The 23,211-nt window shown below is 39.5% G+C and overlaps 1 protein-coding gene and 1 pseudogene across 6 annotated transcripts; one reads left to right on the forward strand and one right to left on the reverse strand.

The window, feature by feature from the left end:
- Positions 1 to 1,022: 1,022 nt before the first annotated feature.
- ING3 (inhibitor of growth family member 3) lies at positions 1,023 to 17,992 on the reverse strand. 6 transcript variants are annotated; one of them, XM_086887006.1, is made up of 13 exons: positions 17,662 to 17,832; positions 17,426 to 17,497; positions 13,519 to 13,625; positions 13,235 to 13,335; positions 11,826 to 11,891; positions 9,654 to 9,750; positions 7,472 to 7,543; positions 7,079 to 7,198; positions 5,017 to 5,174; positions 4,460 to 4,650; positions 3,143 to 3,335; positions 2,604 to 2,642; positions 1,023 to 1,965 (listed from the first exon to the last, which is right to left on the reverse strand). In XM_086887006.1, exons 4-13 carry the CDS (start codon positions 13,328 to 13,330, stop codon positions 1,849 to 1,851), a joined length of 1,149 nt encoding a protein of 382 aa, XP_086743132.1. In that variant the 5' UTR covers positions 13,331 to 13,335; positions 13,519 to 13,625; positions 17,426 to 17,497; positions 17,662 to 17,832; the 3' UTR covers positions 1,023 to 1,848. The 6 variants fall into 6 exon arrangements, with proteins under 6 accessions (XP_086743132.1, XP_086743134.1, XP_086743135.1 ...); XM_086887008.1 differs by having other exon boundaries at positions 5,017 to 5,075; positions 17,662 to 17,786; XM_086887009.1 differs by having other exon boundaries at positions 5,017 to 5,075; positions 13,519 to 13,741; positions 17,662 to 17,786.
- LOC147653478 (uncharacterized) lies at positions 17,749 to 18,754 on the forward strand (annotated as a pseudogene).
- The last annotated feature ends 4,457 nt before the right edge of the window (positions 18,755 to 23,211 follow it).

Genomic DNA, 23,211 nt, shown 5'->3' on the forward strand with positions numbered 1-23,211 from the left:
TTTCTGTTTTCTTGGCACAAAATACTAATTTACTAATAAGGACAAGTTTTTTTCCTCTTGTGAGTTCTGTAATTTCTCAATGAAAAAGTAATTTATATTCCCCAAAGAAACAGCAACCCAATATTCACACTAAAAAATGAAATTTTATTTTGCACTTGTAGTTTTGGTACCACCTTAGGTTACCAGCAGAGTGAGAGATTTTGCTGTACGTGGTCTTAATTCTCAAGGAACTTACTTCATAGCCCTTGGGACAGACATTCGGTGCAAGCTAAGTCTAGATTACTGGTTGCTTATTTAATTTCAATTCACAGCATGGCACCAGTTTCCCACAGAACAAACACTTTGTTATCTCCACTGTCTCAACAGCCTCACTTAAAACCAGATACTCTAGTCTTCAAGTGGTTTTTTTGAGACTGAGATTTCCACAGAAATATATACACAGTGGGTTGAGTTCCTAGTTTCAAGGGAACCTTAGTTAGCTGCTCCTTGCTGTTGTTTATTTCCACCAACTTCTATCCTATTCTTTTGCCAAAGTTTCATTATTATCCATAACCACATTTCCTTTCTTACATGTCTACTTTTCTTGAATTCATGGACCTTATGATGCCTACTTTTTCCATTTTGGAAAAACATGCTGTGACAGAAGCCTGGTTTCATTCTCTGCACATACTCTTATTACTAATGGACCTATCTGTTTTTATTCCCTTGGCACTATTTGCATGGTCATGCAATGGAACACTGCTTCTCTCCCTCTCTTCTCTTCATGGGTCTGGAAAGCCAGCACGACAGCCACAGTCTTTCAGCCTAACCAGGGGCTGAAGTAAAATCTTTAAAAGAGAAAGCTTATTTTTTAATAGTGGAAAGCAGGAGGAAGGGGAAAATAGGCATAAACCCCATCTTTCTGTTTGGTGCTGCAGCATTAAAGAGCCACAGGGAAAAAAAAAAAAAAAAAGAAAAGACAATTTGTGAAACCATTTCAGTGACAGATCTTTTTTTTGACAAATGTACAGAAAACATTCATCTGAGGAGTTGAGATTCTTTTATTTTACACCTAATACAATTCAAATTTAAAGGATTACTTGCACAAAAAAATAAACACATTTGGTATAAAAATTTATCATCACTTTAACACCTTTTTTTCTTCTTATGGCCCCCGCCTTCTCTGGAGCAGAAACATATAAAGACTAATGGCACAAGTTTGTTTTATTCTACAGCATTATTTTTGTTTTTACATACTCAAGTACCCTAAAGGACAACAGCCCGCTGTATACAAGAACCATTTTCTTCAGCCTGCTGAATTAAGTTTCATAAAGAACCAAAGCTATAAAGGCATTTTAAAAACTGTCTCTTTTTCCTTTCAGAAGCACTGACTTTTTGCACTATTAATATACATAGTGTTACGTAACAGCTCTTGAGTACAGTACATGCAGCAGAATATATCTGTTGTATATAAAACATACATTTAAAATCTTGACTTACCGGAATTTTTGGAAGATTGAGTAATTGTAGAATGCCCACTGCTTAGAGAAAATGGTTTGATAGTACAAATGTCTGCATATGTTGGCCACTGGAACAATCCAAGGCTCACTGGAATAGTATCTGTAGCACATCAAGGTGCGTAAATAATTTACCTACAATTTTAAAACATGACTTAGCAAAACCAATAGTTCAAGATCTTTTGACTGGGGGCTGGAACTAGAAGATCTTTACAGTCCTTTCCAACCATACCATTCTATGATTGCTATGTTACTCTTCAGTGGTTGCAAGGAAGTGTGGTGAGAGTTGTCCCTCTCCTCCCAAGTCCTTTATAAAACCTTTAGTATGCAATTTTTTTCCAGATGAAGAAACTTATTTATGTCTACTGCCTCTTCTCTTCATTGCAGCTGTACACTGTGGACAGTACCATTTCCCTTTCGGTGCTTCTGTCAGTCCAACACATCCATAGTGGAACCACTCAATAGGGCACTACAAAAAGAGTTAAAAGAGAGGCTTTGGGACTTGGGTTTTTTTCAAAATGCCTATCACAAATAGAATTCTATGAAAATGAAGCATGAGTGGGAAGCATAGATTATGCATTTAACACAAGTCACAGGACTAAACCAGGAGAGGGGAGGATCTGCAACATACACTCAAGTACACTAAGAAAAATGATAAAAATTCTGGGAGTCATATATGGACTCACAGAGCAAAATAACTCTGCTGTGCTTTGAAATAGTTTGACAAAATAATCTTATCACTCACTTTTGTTTAAATGTAGCTATCTCAGTAAATACATAATTATATTCAACTGTTCTTTGAAAACTTTTTTTATTTGAAAAAGACAACTCTTATTAGTACTGAAATAGCTGAAATTTCACAGAAATAAAGGGTATTTTGAAGCAGGGAAAATAAAGGATATTTTGAACCTAGCAAAGGCTGAAGGTTTCTAAAACAACCTGAGCTGTGTGGAAAGATGAGAAATTTCCTGAAGGATGGTTCAAATCATATGCACTTTACACTAAAAAACTCTACTCAAAAACAAACTCTAAAAAAAAAGAGCAACTCCTACATGTAATAGTTATATGTAAAAGCCTCTCATGAACCCTTTGAACTTTTTTACTTACATCTTGGTTATCACAGCCTACCATTTCACCATAGGACACCTAGTAAAATAAGAAAAAAAACCCCTTAGCAATTAATATTTTGAAAGAGCCATCATTCAAATTTCTTCCTTTGAGGAGTTTTTTCCATTAATAGCAGTAACAACATTTTCATTTTACTTTTGTTACACAACCCAAATACCATCATGTTCATAGTGAATTTATTTTCAAAAACTGTTTATGCAAAAGAAGATACATCTGCATATTTCAGATTGGATGGAAAACTAAATTCACTGTGAACCCCCTCAATTTTAAATTTAATTATTCCTGAAGTTTCCATTACCAGATTTAAAACTCTCCATGGATATCTATCACATCACTAAAAAAATTAACTATTTTTAGCTTCAACAGTTCATTGTTCATATCACCAGTAAATAAATAAAAACAGATCAGAAGTTCAAGAGTTAAAATACAGTTTTTTCAAAATTAGCATTCAGAGAAGGAAGTTCAGCTACATCAAAACAGCAGCTGTAGCTGTATTTCAATTTGGAGGCCATCCTTACCTGATTACAAATACAGTAACGTGGCTCATTGGGATCATAGGTCCAATCAACCTGGCTATTAGAATCAGACTCTGGTATTACTGCTGTTTGCTGAGACAGTTCTTGTGCCAGTGCAGATGAAGAAGAACATGATGATAGAGAGGAAGAAGATGATGATGATGAGGATTGCTGACTTGAGGATTTGTTGTTGTTTCTGAGGAAGAGTAGAAAAAAAAGAAAAAATAGCATGCATGATTTATTTTCTGCCAAGTGAAAGAATCACTGAACAAGTACTTCACTGGCTCTGAAATACTGCAAAATGTAAATCCCAAATCCCACTATCACATTTCATTCAACCACTGCAAGCAGTGGAATGCGCCCACTGGATGCTCTTGGAAAAGGAAACAAGTCATACCAGCTTACAAGTGCAAGACACGCTGTTCTAATCAATGGAATTTAACAGCCCTAAACTGTCAAGTGGCTTAAACAAATGCTTTTCTTCACAAAGATTGCCATCAACAGCCTTGGTGTCAAGTCCTTATAAAAATTATGTTACCAATAAAACAGGAATTTACATACAAATAATGTCATATGTCATGTACAATAGATAACTGTTTTGAAGATGACTGATTCTCTGTTAATCTCCACTCAAGCATCAGCAATCACTCCATAGGAATGGTGCCAGAATAAAATTTCTCTGCTTTTGCTTATAGGTCAGACCTGACATCGAAGATATTCATAGATGAAAAATTATTCTAAAACAGCATTATTAACTGAGCTGTGAACAAACACTAATTTGAATTGAGAAAAAAGAAGTCAGTTTAAAAGGATGGGATGAGACAAATTCTTCCAAGTACAAGTTCTGGTTGTTGAATGTTGTAACATTGTATTGTTAAAAATGTTTTAAAACTTCATTTCAATCAGAAATAAAATTCATTCCCTGTTCTAGAGGGTCAGTCATTAGAAGACGTCAGTTTCAAGTAAACCTGACATCAAACAGATATCCACGTTATCTCAAAACCATCTACAAACCATATCACACTAATTCCCAACATTTGCTGTTAGATCAAATCTCTCCAAAACAAATGAGGGGAGAAACTTGATTGTATCTCAGATAAAAAAGCAAGTCAATGGAGTGAGTTTGCTTGAAGAAAAAATAGTGGGAGGACTAAAGAACACAACCCTGAACAAAAAATGGCCAGCAGGGAGTAACCTTCTGCTGGTTCCCCCCCAAGAGATATTAAATATAATGTATTTCTAATGCAGCCCATGACCTTTTAAAAGAAAGCTCAGCAGTCTTACAAGTTGTAATTGCAATCAACAAGTCAGAAAACCTACTTGCTTTTTCTACCACTTCGTGAATCTGTGGTTGATGAACTTAACGTCTGAGTTAATGTAGATGCCAGAGCTGATGATGAATATCCAGCTGAATCTCTGGACAATGAAAATTCTCTTCCAAGCTGAAAATCGTTGTTCTTAAATGCTTCATAGCTGGCTTTTAGACTGGATGTTCGTCTTCCCTCCTTCATCTGAAAGGAAGACTGACACTGTATCAGATTACACAACAAAGCTCCTACATAAAGTTGCTAACTGCCAATGATATGCACAGGTTCGCTCGTTACCTTGTTAATGAAATTATGTACAGAAAGTTGTTAAATGTGTATATCTAATGTGACTATCTTCCAGGAAAAGTCAGAAAACAAGCTGTCCCTTTAGGCGAGTTGTACAGGATGAAACTGTCGCATATTAATAAAATTCTAATATAAAAACTGAATCACATCAGCTGAAAGTGATCATGGGAATTCAGATTTTAAAAAAAATAAAAAAAAGCAGTCACTAGCCTTTCTTCTTAATCTTAAGCAGATGGCAGAATGACAAGAATATTTTGACATTACCTGTGCCGTGGCTTGCACTGCTTGAGCTGCTGCCATGGTAATTGCACCGGCCCCGGATCCTGAAGATAATGAGCCCAGGTTATATGATGCCAATGGTTGAGAAGAGTTTGTATTGTATGCATTGTTTGAAGAGGATGATGAATTACTGTTTCGACACCCTTGATGAATAGAACACATTTATGAAATTCAAAATGAAACTAAATTCCTTTGCATTTTAAGAAGTTATATGAAAACCAGTGAAAGAGTAGGAACTCCATTTATGCATCAGAGTAGTCTAATCATATGGAAAAAGGGTTTTAAAAGTAATTAGACACAGACAGTATTTGTTTACAGGGGAAAAAACAAGAAGTTTGTTCCCTATCTATCCTCATGTGCAAAGAGACCTTTTAGAAAGACAGCTCTCACTATGATTCTAAGCTATCGAAGAACAGATGCAGCTGCTGTACCTATATTGAAACAATTCTCACTACTATAATCATCAAGAAGAGGGTGAGAATGATTATGCACCTATACTCTTTCTGAAGTAAAACTTTCAACAATCTTAATTCTAAAAACTACAGATCAGTTCTAATGCAACACAATTTCCAGGGTCATCTGCAGAATAACAGCTGCTCAAATATAGCTACATTTTCTTTGCAGCCTCATGTGAAGTTCTTCAAAAGAAAATTGAAATAGAAATGACTGAAACTACTTAAAACTGAAAAACATTACTGAGGTAGTTGATTTACTATATCTCCTTAGTCTTTTATTTTCAGAAAAGAAACTATGAAACACCTTAGTATTGAGAATAGGCAGAAAGGTTTAGGTTTTTTTAGTTGCTATTCAAAAAGACTTCTCTTTTGACATAGACAACACATTAAATAATTTTATTTTCAGACCAACTCTTAAAAAAAAGGTGTGAAAATTCTTTTCCCTTTTCTTTGGAAATTGTTGTATGCAGTTTTTCCAAAAATAGTGTAATGATCTCTTATATTTCTACTACTAGCTGAACAAAATTGTACTGTTACCCTCCTCAAAGTGTAAATAAAAAGAAACAGCCATCATACAGCTGTTAAATGACAACAAAGCAGACACAATGGACAACACAGATGAGTAAGAATGCCTACAATTTCTCATGTTTCAAGTGATTGAAAATCCCAGGGAAAGGGGTATCAGCCTCTGACTGAGGACTGGCTGAATGGCAGATCCCAGGAGGTCATTATCAATGCTACAGGGTCTAGAAATTCCACAAAGGGAAGTGCAGCACACCTGGAGAGGAATAACCCCATGCAAGAGCACAGGCTGTGGGCTGACCTGCTGAAAAGCCATGCTGTGGAGAAGGACCTCAGGGTCCTGGTGGACAACAAACTGTCCCTGAGCCATCTGTGTCCCCTCAGGGCTAAGAAGGCCAATGGTGCTCCTGGGGTGCATATGGAAGAGCACTGCAGGTTGAGGAAGGTGATCCTGACTTTTTCCTTAGCCCTAGGAAAGCTGTGTCTGGAGTGCTGTGTCCTGTTCTGGGCTCCTCAGTACAAGAGACATGGAGTTTCTGGAGTGGGTCCAGTGGAGTGAAAAAAAGGTGATTACTTAGGAGAAAAGGCTGATGGAGCTGGGCCTGTTCAGCCTTGAGAAGAGAAGACTGAGAGGGGACCCCATCACTGTCTGTCAGTATCTGAAGGGAGGGTGCCAAGGGGATGGAGCCAGGCTCTGCTGGCTGGTGCCGAGCAATAGGACAAGAGGCAAAGGGCAGAACCTGATGCACAGGAAGTTACAACTGAATATAAGGAAGAACTTCTTTACTGTGCAGGTGGCCACAAAGGAGAGGATGTGTAGGAACAGGTTGCCCAGAGAGGCTGTGGAGTCTCCCTCACTGGAGATACTCAAGACCTGTCTGGACACAATCCTGTGCTGTCTGCTGTGGGATGGCCCTGCTTGAGCAGGGAGGGTGGACCTGATGACCCACTTGGGTCCCTTCCAGCCTTACCTATTCCATGATTCTGTGAATTGAGAAGACTAACTCACAAATATAATTAAGTTTCTCTTCTGATTAAAAAGCAATGAAATGAAAGACAATTAGGATTACCTGGTGTATTTTCTTTAGAAGCGTCTGAAGTCAGGGTAGATAAAAGGGCTTCAGATTTAAACTTCTTTTCAGGAACATGATCTGTTGTACTATGGTGAGAAGATGGATTGTGTTTCCTTTCTAAATGAAATAAATGAAGGGAACTTAAATGTAAAATCTATTTGGCTTGAAAGTCAAATTATGTTACCACTTTCAACTAATTCCCACCAGCAAAACCTATTTCATTCTTGCCCTTCTTCTTAACAGACATTATTAACATTTCTTATGCTTTGTTTTCTCCCTGCAATGATGGAGGGAAGAAAAGTTCTGAACCATCTTTTTCCTGATACTACTCAACAAAAAAAACAAAGGAAACATAAAATATGGCCATCTTTATAAGTTTCAAGTACTTACTCTCTACTGGAGTGTGAGAATGGGAGTGATGGTTATTCACAGGCTGTGCTGGTGTATCCAGCTCCAGTGACCCTAAGAGGAAGGTAAGAGGACACAAAAATTGAGAGCTGGCACTGATTTAACTTTTACATACTAAAGGAATCTTTAAAATATTAACCAAATCACTATACAGTTATATTTATTTTAATCAAAAGAATTTTTGTTAGAATTGAAACCCTTTCTACAGTACAACCAGGAGCCAGTGAGATTAGTTCTCAAATAAAAATTGGTGACTGCTATGGTCCAACTGTTGAAATCAAGAACTTAAAATCAAGGCCAACAAGAAGAACCATCAACATGCCACTTACTCAAATAAGATGCAGAATGGCTGCACCAAAACTACTGACAATCTACAGACATATGAACTGAAGTCTGAACAATGTAAACTGTGTAAAGAAGGCATCTGAGTCCACCTTGTCACAGTCAAATCTCAAGAAACAGCAGTTTCAACATGACTTAACTTTCAAAAGAAAGGGCTGCAGATCATCATCCAGATTTTCTTAACATTCAAAATACACAGAGCAACAATACAAATAAAAAGAAAACAAAACAAAAAAACAACCACAAAACCAACAAAACAACAACAAACCCCACCCCCCTCTTCCCCCCTAAAAAAGGAAAAAGTCAGGCGGGCATAAATCCAAGTCTATGTCTAAGAATAACATTTCTTGTAAGATGAGGCGAAATAATCACAGCATAGGAGAGACTTCAACTATAAATTTAGAACAATATACAATATTTTTTTCATCAATATCTAACAAAAAGATTTTGAAGTAGTTCCAATACCTACCAACTTATATTTACACAGAAGACAAAACAAAAAAGCAATTCACATTTATTTTTCAAAATCTGTAGCTTCAGCATTGCTTTACTTTCAAAAAGCACTGACATACATGAGTATATAAATAATACATAAGTATTACAACAGTTTAAATATAATTATTCTAGAAGAGAATCAATGCATAAGGAGCTATTTTGGCTGAGCGAACTTCCATCACGTTATGAACTTTTCCAAAGGCTGCCCTCTGGCGGGACTTCAACCATATGTATTTATTCTGAAAGCTAAAAATATCAAGAGTCTTCTACTTTTAGCTTTATTTAAAAACAAAGAAAGGAAACCAAACAAATCTTAAAGATGCAACATGCAGTCTAGTACTTCTCTATTTTGAATTCTTGAACTTCTATCTAGCAACCTCTCCAAACACATGGTTCAACAGATGGTAGCATCACATTCTAAGATCAGCTGTGATTTAAACTAAAATAATCTAGTCCTTTTCTGTAATTGCTAGTTAATTAATAGCATTTCATTTAGAGTTTTCTTTTTTCGTATCTGTTATTTGTAATAGCAATTACAAAAAAAATTAACTCCCATCTTATAGAACACAGCCACAAAAAGTTCCAAGAAAGAATACTAATATTATTCCTAATATCCCCAAGTGACTTAAGTCAATTTTCACTACCTTTGGCTATAAGGACAGCCACTGCCTCCATAATCACAGTAGCTAAATCAACTTAGAAATTTATCACGATCGCATTTGAATTTGATGTCTAAATGCTGATAAGTACAGAAAATCCAGATTCTTCTACACCAAGCTGGCAAAAAAGCTGTAACTTTACATTTTTATTCACATTCTGAATACCAGCATGGTTGTATTTAACATGAAGGTTTCTTACCTAAAATGCTTTTCCTTCACTGCCCCATTACAGAACAACCCATTCTTACCCCTTTAGAACAGAAAACCACCAAGTACCTGAAAAACTAAAATAATGACCCTCCTTGGTTTGGTGGCAATCAGCTCAAGGAAAAAATGGTACCCTTGCAACTGGGTAGGCAGCATGCTTAGGCCAAAGTACTTGGCTGAATACCTACAATCATTAAAAACAGGTTTAAAGAATTATGTATCTCACTGTACCAATTCACAAGGACAACAGTTGTGTGAAAAAATTATTCTACTTAGTCAGCTGTATTTTGATTTCACTGGTATAAATTGAGCTTGAAACTAAAATTTTGTTAACTAACTGATGAAAAGTGGGTTAAAACACAGGTGAAAATACTGTCAGCCACTAACAAGTGTATGATACTTTAATTTTCTGAATTGACAAAAAGTCTGTTAAGTTCTTAAAGAAAATCATGCATACTTACGTCTCTCTAGTATTTCTGTAATTCCAGCATTATCTGCTTCAAGTTCCATTTTAAATTTAGCGAGTTCCTGGTCCAATTTTCTTAAATGACGGTCTACCTGTTTGTTGGATGAAGCAAAAATAAATAGCATCCACTTCTGGGACATGAATATCTATGTCCTTAATCACAGGCTTGCTAAGTATTTCCCTTCCAGCAATTTTGTGCCATGCCACACTAAGCACAATAACGCAAGAAGCAATCTTTTTGGTCACCTCCACTTCCCTCACTCAGCACAGACACTACTGTTAACACCAAAATAGCATAGGCAAAGCTCCAAGACACTTCTTTTCAGAAATAAAAATGGAGAAGACTTGGAGGTGCTCTGGTTATGCAAATATGAAGGGAAGAGAAATAACAGTACATGACATGGACTTTAGTAGAAATTGGGCTGCTTTGGGGAAATTGCAAGCTCTGAATTGAAATCTGTGTGCAATTTGTGTGCCACTATAAACACCAGTAAATTCAGTGTGTTCGGAGTATTAACTGAAAGCAATGACTTCTGTGTGTTTCAGTAAACTATGAGGTGCTCTTGGGTATTAAAAACTAACCAAAAAAATTCTCAACTCACTATCATGAAAAGAAACATTACATTCCAAATGCTTTCTACATCTGTAATCATACAGCAAAATTTACCTGTTTTTATTAAAGCAAAAGAGAAGGGCAAGTTCCAACTTCTAGAATGAACTTTTGGCTAGTTGTAGTGAAACAAAAGCAGTTGTCTTCTATAATTGAATGTAGCCTGGCTTGCAGGTTCTGTTCACTTGAAGAATGTAAAATAAATAAACTTTTTACTTTAAATCATGTGCTACCCCTCTCTGGGTCTGGTCATCCATCCAATTTTTTACCCAGTGAATAGTGCACCTGCCCAAGGCAAGAGCTGCCACCTTCTCCAGGAGAGTGCTGTAGGAAACAGGCTTTACTAAAGTCTAGGTAGACAACATCCACAGCCTTTCCCTCATGTACTAAGCAGGTCACTTCATCACTGAGTATCAGGTCAGTCAAGCAAGACCCGCCTTTCCTAAACCCACGCTGCCTGGGCCTAATCCCCGGGTTGTCCTGCTTGTGCTGTGTCATCACACTCAGGATGATCTGCTCCATGACCTTCCCCAGCACTGAAGTCAGGCTGACAGGTCCTTACTCCCCTAGATGCTCTTTCTGACCCTTCTTGTACATGGGCATTACATTTGCTAATTTTCAATCAACTGGGATCTTTGGTAAACACCCAAAAGTGGCTCACTGACCTCTTCCACCATCTCCCTCAGTGCTGTGAGGTGGATCCCATCACAGCCCTAGACTTGAGTGTGTCTAAGCGGCACAGCAGGTTGCTGACCTCCCTTGAATTATGGGACTTCATTCTGCTCCCCACCCAATTCTTCCTGCTCAGGGGGTTGGTATGCTGGAGACAACTGGTCTTGTTATTAAATATTGCAGCGATGAAGGCAGTAAGTATCTCTGCCTTTCCTGCATCCTCCGTCACAATGTTTACCTCTGTATCCAGTAAAGGATGGAAATTTGCCATAGCCCTTCTTTTATTGCTGATACATTTTTAAAAATATTTTTGTCTTTCATAGCAGTAACCAGATAAAGTTCTACTTGGGCTTTGGCTGTTCTAACTATCTCCCCACATAACCTCATAAAATCCTTGTAACACTCTCAAGTTGCTTGCCCCTTATTCCCAAGGTGATACACTTTTTTTTTTCCCCCCAAGTTGAAGTCAAAGCTCTGAATTTAGGCTGGTCATCTTCCCTGCTGGCTTCTCTTTTGGCCATATGGGGATGGGCTGCTCCTATATATTTAGGATTTCCTTTTTGAAGAATGTCCAGCCTTCCTGGACTCCTCAACACTGCATCCCAAAGGATTCTCTCAACCAGTCTCCTAAACAGGCCAAAACCATGCATTAAAACCTTATGAGTTCTAACACTATTTCTGTTTTATATTCAAGTGATGCTTACTACCCAAAACCCCAAAATTCGTAAAAGTCAATAAAATATTAAATGTTTCTTTCACCACCAAAACATCTGCATGTAGATGACATAAAAGTACAGGAAGCATGGCTGCAGTGCTTATCAAAATGCTTAGAACTTTCTAGTGCATAATTTTAGGTAATTCACCATAAGTCTTGTGTCCACTTACCAGATCATATATTTGATTAGCCAGTTGTACTTTTTCATCTGCATCTTCCAAAGCCTTATAATAATCCTGTTATAAAGAGAATTTTTTAAAAATATGAATGTAACTGAATTAATTTCAGTAAGTTTAAGCTACTGTTATGAAACACAAAATAAAAGTCAAAAGGAGAAATTGAAGTAAGTTTTCAGAAAGACTGAATTTTTACTGAAAACAACAATCATCTGAATTTTAAAAGAGAGATATAATATATACCAGTTTATTTTCTCTGTGTTAGAAATTTAGAATTTAGATTTCTGCAAGAAATGCTACAAGAAATTAAACAATCTTGCATTTATTTTATATTACACAGCATCATGTTATAGACTTAAAATAACATCGTGTCTTTTACTTCAGGACCACCACAATCCTACTGCTCTTCAAAATGATGCAGAAGTACTCTGTGGGGAGGCCTTTCCAGCACTCTAGTTAAACAGAAATAATATTGTATATCATCTAAATTACTTTAAAATAAGTTTCTCTAACTCATAAGTGTGCATTCCAAATAATTTGACTAAAACAATCCAAAAGAATCCTTTAACCAATAAAAATTCAGACAAAACTTTTTTTCAAAAAAGGTATGTTTTCAAGTGCTTTTACTTTAGATTAGAACAAATGTTGCTGTCTTTTAGTTCTCAACTTCCACTGGATAGTATCTTACGTGAAAACTACTTGAAATTTTAATTCAACTAAAGTCAAAAGCAAATTTTTCATTTAGTGTACTGAAGTCAGAGCTCTGACCTTTTTCTTTTTTAGAATTTAAAAATCTATTTGCATTAATTAAAAAAGAAAACAACCCTTATTCAAATTAGGGGCTGAAGTAGCCACTGTAGGAGATTACAAAGGAGTTTCTCCTGACAAAATGATGACACTGCTAACAATACCCCTACCAATGCTCCAGTATTGAAGGATAACACAGAATACATTCATATTCATGTTCTTACTCCTCTCTCTCTCTCAAGCTACATAGACAATATGTATAATGTGTAGAAGGACACAAACAGAAAACCACAGGAAATGCTGAATCTAAGCTTGAAAAATATCCTCTAGAAGAAAGCAAATTAACTTGGGTAACTTCATATCATGCAAACAGAAACAAAAAATCTGAGCTCTAAATTTAGTACCAGGCTTCCTCACCATTTCATGATTACATTTTTTTTAAATGCTAGCAAGTACTCAGTAAAACTTGAGAGAAATTCTTGATCAAAGAAACCTTTCACTCTTCTCCTCCAAGGCAGATCCATCCACCTCTATGAAAGCCCAAAGGAAGGCATAGTTCTGAACAGTGAAATCTCCCGTCAATCATAAACTATTCGTTCCTAAACTTGTTTTAGTTTGCAAAAGAAAAATCTAACCCACTCTTGTGATATCCTTACTTTTTTGATTGATGTCATTTGCTCTTCTCTCCATTCAGGTTTGTTTTTCTTTGCATTCATAAAAAACTCATTTACCCTCTGTTCAAGCTGATCCATTGCATCTGTAGCATAGGAAAAGATTGAGACAAATGTTATCTTCTCATGTACACAAACATTAGAAAATAACGGGAAATTTTTTTCTCAAACGAAGTTGACAGGACTGAGGTGCAAACTATTAGAGAGGAAAAAAAAAAGAAAAAACCAAAACAATCAAGCAACAGTGGACAGCGGAGGGAAATATTTACCTTAATTTCCAAGAAGCAGAATTGCATTCTGGTAGGATTCTCATCAAGGTTCTTGTGCTCTCCAGCATGGGACAGGCAGGACTCCAAGTTCTAAAGGTTTTTTGTCCCTAAGAGCAGTGGTAGTGACTTAAAGCACGACCCAAACTCCTCACCCAGGGCTCTAGACTGCTGACTTTGGAACATTCTAGCCAGTTACAAACTGAGCAGGAAACAAAATGTTCTCCTAAGAGAAACAGTCAAATACAAAACCAAATAATTGAAAAAAAATTAGTGTCTCAAAAAGGTAGACCAACTGAAGAGCAAAGTCACTGCCTTTAAGTCCAGAGCATCTCCATTGTTTGCTAGGAAGGGTCAGGGCAAACTGAAAGCACTGGCAAATTATTCCCTCCACCCCCAGAGGAGTAAATGCACTGATGAAGTATTATTTGGACAGGATTCTCACTTATGAAGTTGAGAAATATCATAAAGGGGAAAAATATAAAACCACCCATATTCTAACATTAACTGTCTCTAGAAAGGAAAATGTCAACCACAAGGTTTTTTTTTTTCCATTGTTTATTGAGACAGGAACAGGGATTCCCTTCCTTTTCCCCTCCAGCCTTCTCCCACTGAGTTTACTATTTCAACAGCTGGACACTTGCTCACTCAACAGTGTGCATATTTCCAAAAACATGCAGCTCCCTCAGTCAAACTAGCTTGGACAGCCTTGCTAGTGTCAGCATAGATGACAGTAATGAGTTTTTTTTCACAGCATTCTCAGTGACATTGCCTAGCTACCAGTTTTAAATTAAATCTGACAATGCACAAATCACCTACAACTTCAGGCTCTGGGTGCAAAACACCTAAGAAACTTTCCAGAAGCCACTGTTAAAACTGGATCACATCTTGCCAAAACAAAATTAAAATTCATTAATTAGTTCAAGAAGCTCATGAATCCGTATGATTTTCTCTTAAAATCCAAGAGGCCAAGGGTCTTCTCAATTCTGTGAAAATTCACAGCTAGAACTCTTTATATAAATGACCAAAAATCATTCATACTAAATGATCAATAATATTCATCAATCTTCCTTATGCTGGGAATATTCAGCATCACACCCAAGAGGAACCTAAAGACTGACTGGACAGAGCACCATTAATCCCAAGCCATAACAGTTGTGACATAAATTCACATCAACTTTAGACACAGGTGAACAAAGTAGTCAAACAGTTTTGGAGTAAAACAGGCTAAAGTGGGAGAACCTGGAACAATGAGCATTTTCCACTTGCACCAAGTAGAGAAGATTAAGAAGAGAGTTAACCAAGAAGCACACACTTTATATGGAGGCTTCTAAAATCTCTATTCTTCAACCAAATGACCCTAGTTTGGTCCAAAAAGCCAACAGACAAAATGTTCTATCTCCTATTATCTGAGCACAAACACCTTAAGTATTAGTTATTCTAGTGGCTCCATAAAGAAGAAATGATAAAATGTATCTTCACTTTTTATTGAGGACATGTTATCAGTCTGTGTGAAACTGCCTAGGGAAAAATTTCCACAGAAACTTGGTCTCTCCTGAAAGAGCAGAAAAGACAAAGGCGATGGTGCAGGTCAGATCTATCCAATTATATGTAAAGTTCTCTCTGCTACACTCATGTTCATCCATTTTTTCTCATTATACTATATTTTGAAGATAGTTTCCCGAGTTGCCAAAACTTCTATGATAACAGAGTCCTGTTTCCAGATCTTAACATTTTACCATGAAAACCTGATAATCCATGATTTTAACTTAAACAGAGAAATACATTTTATGCTTCATGTGGAGCTCAGCTAAAGCTCAAGAGCCAAGTCCCAACTTAGATGGTATTTGCTTTTCCACAGCAATCTTATCAGAATGTACAGCAGATTGACTCCTAATGAGGCAGGTTGCTGTTCGAAGTTGGAAGAAATAACAGACCAGGTCTATGTGGTCCAAACACAACAGAATACAAAGTCAACACTGACACTAAAGCAGAGCAGCAGAGATGTCTCTGAATTACAAATCATGTCGATTTCTGGGACAGCATCACTCATCAAAGTACTGTTTTCAAGTACTCCTGAGACACCAAACAACCTCCAGGTTTGCATGTATTGTTCATCAGGCAGTTGGACAAGTTATGCTGAAGAGGTGCTTGTCCAGAAGTTTAGTAAATGTCTTTGGATACCCTGCCAATCACTGCACAAGCTCACTCCCTCTCATGATGCTCCCTAAGGATAGTGACTTCAGAGGTACTATCTCCCAGAAGGAGCCATGACTGTTCCCACAACTTTAAGCACAGAATTACCAAGGTCTGAGAAATTTTTTCTCTACACCTAAGGCTGGTGCTAGTATGCAATACTCACTGTCATTTACTGCTTCCAATAATACAACATGGAGTGTTATTTGTCATTCTCAGTTAAGGCAGAGGAAATAACAATCTGCTGTCTTGGTGTTGCTAGCTGCCTCAGTTTTTAGTCTTCTCTAAAAGAGCCCCTACCATCTTCTTTGCCTTCTTATGGAACAGAAGTAAAACTGGTGAACTTATTCCAAACTATTCAAGTCAGGAAGCTGCTCACTCCAGAGGTGCTATCTCCCAGAAAGAGCCATGACTGTTCCCACAACTTTAAGCACTGAACCCAAGACAACATTTAGATCATAATATACAAAAAAATCCTATAGACAGTTTTACATGTGTCAATAAGGCCTGTTAAACAGACCTGCGGGGTCCACTAAAGTAAATATCCAAAGGAAAGCATTTTAAAATACTACAGAACTGTTCCCATTTAGTGCTGCATTTTGCATTCCTATACGGTATTCCCATGTTATTTCAATCTCTGCTCTTTCTCTCATTCCCCTTTTACAACAGCCTGGCCCTTCCATATTGATGATTGTTCTCATCTTTTGTGCAGAGCAGTTTCATTAGTGAATACTTTTGGATCACAGTTATAGATAACCATATTAATTGTGTGTTAAATGACCACAACAGCTACCCAGGGTGTGACAGGACACCGAAGTCCCAGATGAGATTGCATTGGAAAAGATGAAATAGCAATGCATCCTGAAAATAGCCTAATGAAGTGCATTACATCGGGATATAAGCAGCTAGATAAAAAGTAATCTAGAAAGAAACCTGAAATGTATTTATAAATATGTATTTTGTATAGTATATATATTTATACTAAAGCAGACATTTATGTAAAATATAATTTGTGGAAACCTTAAAGTATATATATATATAAAGTATGTTTGGCTACGTGTCAGGTAGGACACAACAAGCCAAGCAAATAGCACCTCCCCATCATATACTGTTATTAGTGAGCTGGCTGGAAAGTTTCACGGAGAGCATGCCGCTGCCTACTGGAAGGAGTGGGACATAACTCATGCTCCAAACCACCATCACTGCTCTTAGGGATCAAAAATCTAAAGAGTTTGGGACGTGCCACCAAAAATGCCTTGGGGAGCAGCACAAGCCCTGGAAGGTAGCTCCGCCGAGGCCCTCCTTGCGCCGAGGAGCGGAGGGCAGGGGCTTGGGGCGGGTCGGGGGCTGCCGCGACAGTGCCAGGGGCGTGCGTCCCGCCCCTCGCCTCGTCGCGGCGGCTCGGCAGAGCCTTCGCCCGCGGGAGGCGACGAGACGCCCCCAGGCCCGAGCGGCGGTGCCGGAGAGCCGTGGCAGGGCTGGGGAGGGTACGCGACCGCTCCGGGGCAGCGCGGGGGAGCGGGCGGAGCTGCTGCAGCGGGCCGGAGCGGCGCCGCTTAGCCTCCTTCCTTCCTTCCTTCCTTCCTCCGCTGCTCGGCCTTCCCGCCCCTCCCGCCCTGCGGCGGGGGCGCGGCGGTGGGGCCGGTGCCCGCGGGGCGGAGCGGGGCGGGCGCGGAGGGGGCGGGCGGAGGCGGAGGGGGCGGGACTCACGTACTCTGCACCTGCAGGTCCATCTCGCGCATCTCGGTGAACCTGTCGCGCAGATCCATGGGAAGCTGCTCGATCACTGCGGGGACACGGGGGAGCGGGAGAGAGGGGGGAGGGAGGGAGCCAGTCAGTCACTCGCTGCCGTGGGGGAGGGGGGGCGCCGCCTCCTCGCCGCGGCTTCCCCCGGCTCCCCCGCACCGGCCGTGCCCGGCCGCCCGGCGCCCCCGCCGCGCACACACTCACTCTCCAGATAGTCCTCCAGGTACAGCATGGCGGCGGCCGGGCCCGCGCCCAGGGGCTGCTCGAGAGCGGGCGCTCGTCCCTTCCAATATGGCGCCGCCGCCAACAACACCAGCGCCTCGACTCAGCGAAAACAACATTGGCGGCGGACGGCGCTCGCCCCGGCCGCGCCGCGATTGGCTGCTCGCGCCGTGACGCACACGGCGGCCCGCGCTCTGCCGCGCGGCCTCACGGGAAGTGTAGTCCGTGCTGGGCGAGGCGGTGGGAGAGTGCGCGTCCCGCCAGGCATTGTCCTGCCGGCTCGTCCGCGGTCCGGGGCCCTGCCCGCGGGCCTGGGAGCCGTCCTGCCTTCGTGGGTGGGAGCGCTCCCGCCTTCATGGGAGCGCTCCCGCCTCCATGGGAGCACTCCCGCCTCCATGGGAGCACTCCCGCCCCACGGGGGCCGCGGGACTCTTCTCCGGGAGCAGCTTTCGGCCCTCCGGAGCGTCCCCGGTGCGACCGCAGCGCCACAAGTCAGGCGAAGGGAGAGGGAAAACTTGCGGCTTCTCGAGCAATGTCGAGGCTTTTGTTTGTCCGTTGTTGTTTTAAATGCTCGCAGCCGCCAGTAGTTCATTAAAAGCGTAAGAAATGGCAAAACTAATGAAACTGCTTCGCTCCTCTCACGGCACAAGCTGAAAAAGCTTCTCCGTTCTGCACAGGTCACAGGCACGGATAGCCTTAGGAGAGGAAAAATGTATGTGGGCTTCAGAATTACTGTTCAGAGTGCAAGACCAAAATTGGCTGACAGCGTTGATTGCCATCCAGTTGCAATATTCCGTGCAGTAATTCACTTTTATGTGTTTCGGGCTGGGGGTTTTCACACATGCATTCCCCCAAACAGTCCTTTTCATCACTCTTCTATTGGTGTTATTTACTGTTTTAAGCATGGACTGATGCATTCATACAAATGTGTTTTTTTGCCTAGGGAAAGAAACCTTTGGGGCTTGCGTGATATCAAGTGAAAGTAAATGAATGTAAGAATTGCGGTAGCAGATCAGGTTTGCTCTCCACCGTGCTTTTTGTTTCTGTCTTTATCTGTGCCAGATGTAGCCAAGCAAAAAGGAAATACATACTTGGCTTAAGCCAAGTATGAGTAAAACTTGGCTATTTTTGACAGTAAAACTGTTTTTGACAGTCAAGACCAATGGAAAGTGGTACTTTTCCCATGTCTGAAGTTCAAATATTGTGAGTAGTTAAAGGTGACTGAATTTTGGGAAGTGAAGCATACATTTTGTATATAGCCTTTATGGAGACCGATGTAGTAACGTGTTGGATGCACACAGCATAGCAAGCAAGTTGAAGGGTATTAATTCCTTTGTCATTAAAGATGGAGGAAAATGTAAAAGGTGTAACAATAAACTCTTGATAACTTTTCAACTTGGTGGAAAAAGTGCTGGATGAATATGGTGTCATACTCACTCCATCATCAGCCACATAGTTTATACTGCCAAACCAGAAATACCAACTACTCTCATAGAAATGAGAACAGATTTTAGATGGTCATTTAGCTCAGTCTTAGTGGAAATGATCTATATATTATTGCTCATACAGATCACTTTCCCATATTACTTCTGACACACCAGTGTAGGCATAACAGTTTGGGGTGAAAAACTGCTTGGCCCCAGTTTGGTATGTAAAAGACAAGATTGACCCTTTGTGGGAAGGTAAATGACTGAATTTACTGCAGTGAAAGAGTTAGATGCAGCAAGAGAACTTAATCTGTGCAAAAGCATAGGAAAGTAATTACGTCCTATATTCAGCAGGAGAAAGGCTAGGTGAATTTAGGGGAAATCTGAATCGATGGCATCACTTTATTTTATGCTTAATTGTGGCTTTAATGATTTTTAAAAAAGAAAAAAAAAAAGTTGTAGACATGTTTGGGAGCACGTTTTATGCAGCTGATGTCTAATAACGATACTGCAAAAAAAGACACCGCTATTAGAACCACAACTGAAATACGGTCATACAGTAAGTCCCTACCATTTGCCTCATGACCAAAATCCCAGGAGAGCCCAGACATTGGAACTTTGCAAGCTTGGGGATAGCTAGCAAAATTCTCAACAAGGCCTACTGTGCCACAGTGTTTTATGTGTATTGTGGTGCCCAGGAGACCAAGGAACACAGCTCTTGGGGCTGTGTCTCAGTCACTTCCATTAGTTATGGTGTATGCCCTGTGTCTGTTAGTGAATCAGGAAAATGAAATTCAGCTATGCCAGCAGAAGGACAAAGTACTAGTGAGGCTGGCTGCTGTCTGCAAGGTGTGAGTTCCCCCTGTTTATTTGTAGTGGTTTATTGTAATGTGAGAGGCTGTTATAGAAACACAGACCTGCTCAAAAAACTGCTCACTGTAGTGCTTTACAGGAAGAGATGGCAGGGAATTGTGAGGTAAACTACAAATGAAATACAATTCAATTTGTTCACTATCTGTTGAAAAGAAATCAGGAACTTATTTATTTACCTGTAGGCTTCTTTAGTATTTTTTTGGCAAATGAAGATGCTCATGTTTTTCATTTCTGCCCATACTAATTTATGTTGTGTAATCAAATGGCTAGCCACACCAACTTGACTAGGATTGCTTGTGTAAGTGCTGTTTATCATGACATACCAATGGCACTGAGTTTAGGCTGACATTTAAGAAGTGATAAGCCTACAGACCACAAAAAATACTGTTTTTGCAATAGAAAACTTCCTGTTTATAAATGCAAAGAATTTACTCTATTGATCAACTTAACTTTTAGAACAGCCTAATTAGAACAGTTCCTGATAAGGAAACAGGGATTAATGACTGTTTATTGGAAGGCAAATACAGTGAAAAAGAACTAAACACAAGCTGTGAATTCAAGGTAAAAAGAAATTCAATTTGTGCGTTATAATCAACACTGCTCAAAAAACTCCTTTGCAACTACATGGCTGCTTAGCACAAGAAGTGAAAGGAGACCACTGGAGCTGCTGTTTTCTCCTGTTTATATAATATTATTAATGTTGATGGCATTTCTCCAGCAAATGTTTCATATAAATCATGTTTCGTCACTGTGACGGAGTGATGGCATGAAGGAGTATTACAGATGTCCTGTAATCTACCTAAAGCTAATTGCTTGCTTAGGTTTCATTAGTTCTCAACAGACAGGAAAAAAAAGCTGATTAAAAACATAAATTTATGTTTGGATATACACTTCTCAGATGGGGATTAAAATTTTCAAATCTCCCTCTCTTCTGCACTTACCCATTCCATATCCCTGTAATGTCCTTTTTCTATTCTAATTTATTCTATCTCTTCCCATGTGTAGAGCTGTTTGACACATTAACTCCCATAATTTCCATCTTCGTGTTGCATCTGCTGATACCACCCTTCGCTTCTTCCTTCCAAATCCATTCTTATCTTCTGAGCTGCATGATTGCTGGAGCTTTCTGTACCCATTTAGGACTGTCACAGTTTTGTATTTACTTCAGTACTCTGATTTTTAACTCTCGTCTAATACAGTGTTTCTGGATTTACAGTCCTTTTGTTTCTTTGTTTTCAAGAAGGACACATTTCTAATGATATTATTTGAAAATATCAGGAAAGATCTACCTATCCCATCCCTAGATTGATATTCCAGGTCTCGGCTATTGCTGGTAGGTTCCTGTGCTTTGGTTTCTCACAAGGGAGCCTCCCTGCCTGTGGCACTCAGAGGTTGCAGATGTACACCTGCATGTTTCTGATGGCTCTCACAAGAAATTCAAGACAGCAACAGCTAAGTGGAGAGCCTACCACCTAAAACTGCAAGCCTGGCTAGCTCTTGAGCTACCAGAAACTAGCAGTTTGTTTTTCTTTGGCACCTGCTCTTGCTGCCCTACAGCAGTCCTGTGTGGCAGGCCAGAATCCATTCACCACGGTGCCTGTGTTGTGGATTGCAGCGTTCCCAGCAGTTCTGGCTGCCAGTGTCAGTATCAGGCCTGCTGCTCTCCTCACATGTTTTCAACTATTTTCTTGTAATTCCTCCTCACATCCTGTTTGTTGCCTGCTATTTTTCTGCTGTTGCAGCTGTTTTTTCCATTCTTTGCAGTCCTCCCAGTTTTGCAGTCCAGCTGTCCCTCCCAGCTGCCATGAACTCCACCATCTCCCAAATTCCACCCTTTCTGCTGCTGCAGGGGCATCACCCACAGCCTTATTCTCCCTTTGCAGGAAATAACTATCATTCCTGCTCTACTGCACACCATGGCTATTGGAGGACATTAGTTAAATAACTGAATTGTCTTGAGACTGAGAACTATGTAAGGATTACTGCATGATTGTATTTTTTCTGAGCAATCAACTTTATGTGATGGGAAACTCCATCCGAAGTTGGATCATAGGAAAAAGCTGTGTCAGAGTTTTAAGTACATAATATTACCCTAGTCTAGTGCAGCACTATGCAGGAACTTCTCACTTCTGTGGAACAATCTCTCAAAAGGGCAACTTTGGCCCAGAAATATTGTGTCTGGATGGCAATCTCTCTTGAGAAATCAGTTTCCTTTTCTGTTTATTACAAACTCTCTTGGATTCTGAGATTCACATTCCTGTTTCTGGAAGGAAATCCATGACCCTAGATAATTTAACAGTCAACAGGAAAATGGAACTGCCATTTATCTTTCAGCTTGACTTTGTGAACAGACTCAGGCAATTATATCTCCATCTTTTAGTTAATTTTATCTGCTACAGACTCAGTTAAATTTGCTTGCAGATTTCAGTTATTTCCTGAATATCTGCAGGATATGAGCAATTGCTGTTTATATATTAATCACTGAAATGTTTTATCCTGACTTGCTAAGGAAATAAAGCTTACATGAGCAATCCATATGTTTGTGTGAATGCTTCTTTATCTGTTTTTTCACTCTGCCCTGTCTCGATAAAATTGACTAATTTCAGCCTAACTGAAAAAAGAAAAGCTGTTCTTTTAGGGATTAATTGTGAACTTATTAGATGCTTGCTTGCTGCTAATAGTTTTGGATTTTTTTCTCCCATTCACTGAGGAGAAGATTGCAATACAAACTTTCCATGTATTGGACCCAAGAAAATCTACTCAAAAGCACTGAGTACCCAAACCATAAAAAAATCATCTGCTGATGAACATAACTTATGCACAAGGAACCAACATAAGCAGACTCACTGCTCACAGAAGGTCCGGGTTTGTCTGCTGGATTTTCTTGCCATCTTGAATGCTGGACCATGTGGCAGTAAATTGGAAAGTGATTATCTTAATGATTACTTAAACACTTTAAGTAAAATCTGACATTTCAAATGCCTTTAACTATTTATCTGTAATGAAAAACATTTTCTGCCTTTTAATTTTCAGATTTATATACGTATTTTTTCCATGAAGCCAGGACATGCTTGTACCTGGAATTGGCTCATATCTACTAGTTTCCACCAATAAATGCTATAATTTTCTGGTATGGCATGAGTGGCACAGAAGAATGTGGGGTATCTGTGCCCTGTGCTGCTCTGAGAATTGAGGTCTACAGATGGAGCAGGTAAAAAAAATAAAAAGAGCT

The sequence above is a fragment of the Cyanistes caeruleus genome, chromosome 4 (genome assembly GCF_971803275.1).
Source record: "Cyanistes caeruleus chromosome 4, bCyaCae1.hap1.1, whole genome shotgun sequence".
NCBI lineage: Eukaryota > Metazoa > Chordata > Aves > Passeriformes > Paridae > Cyanistes > Cyanistes caeruleus.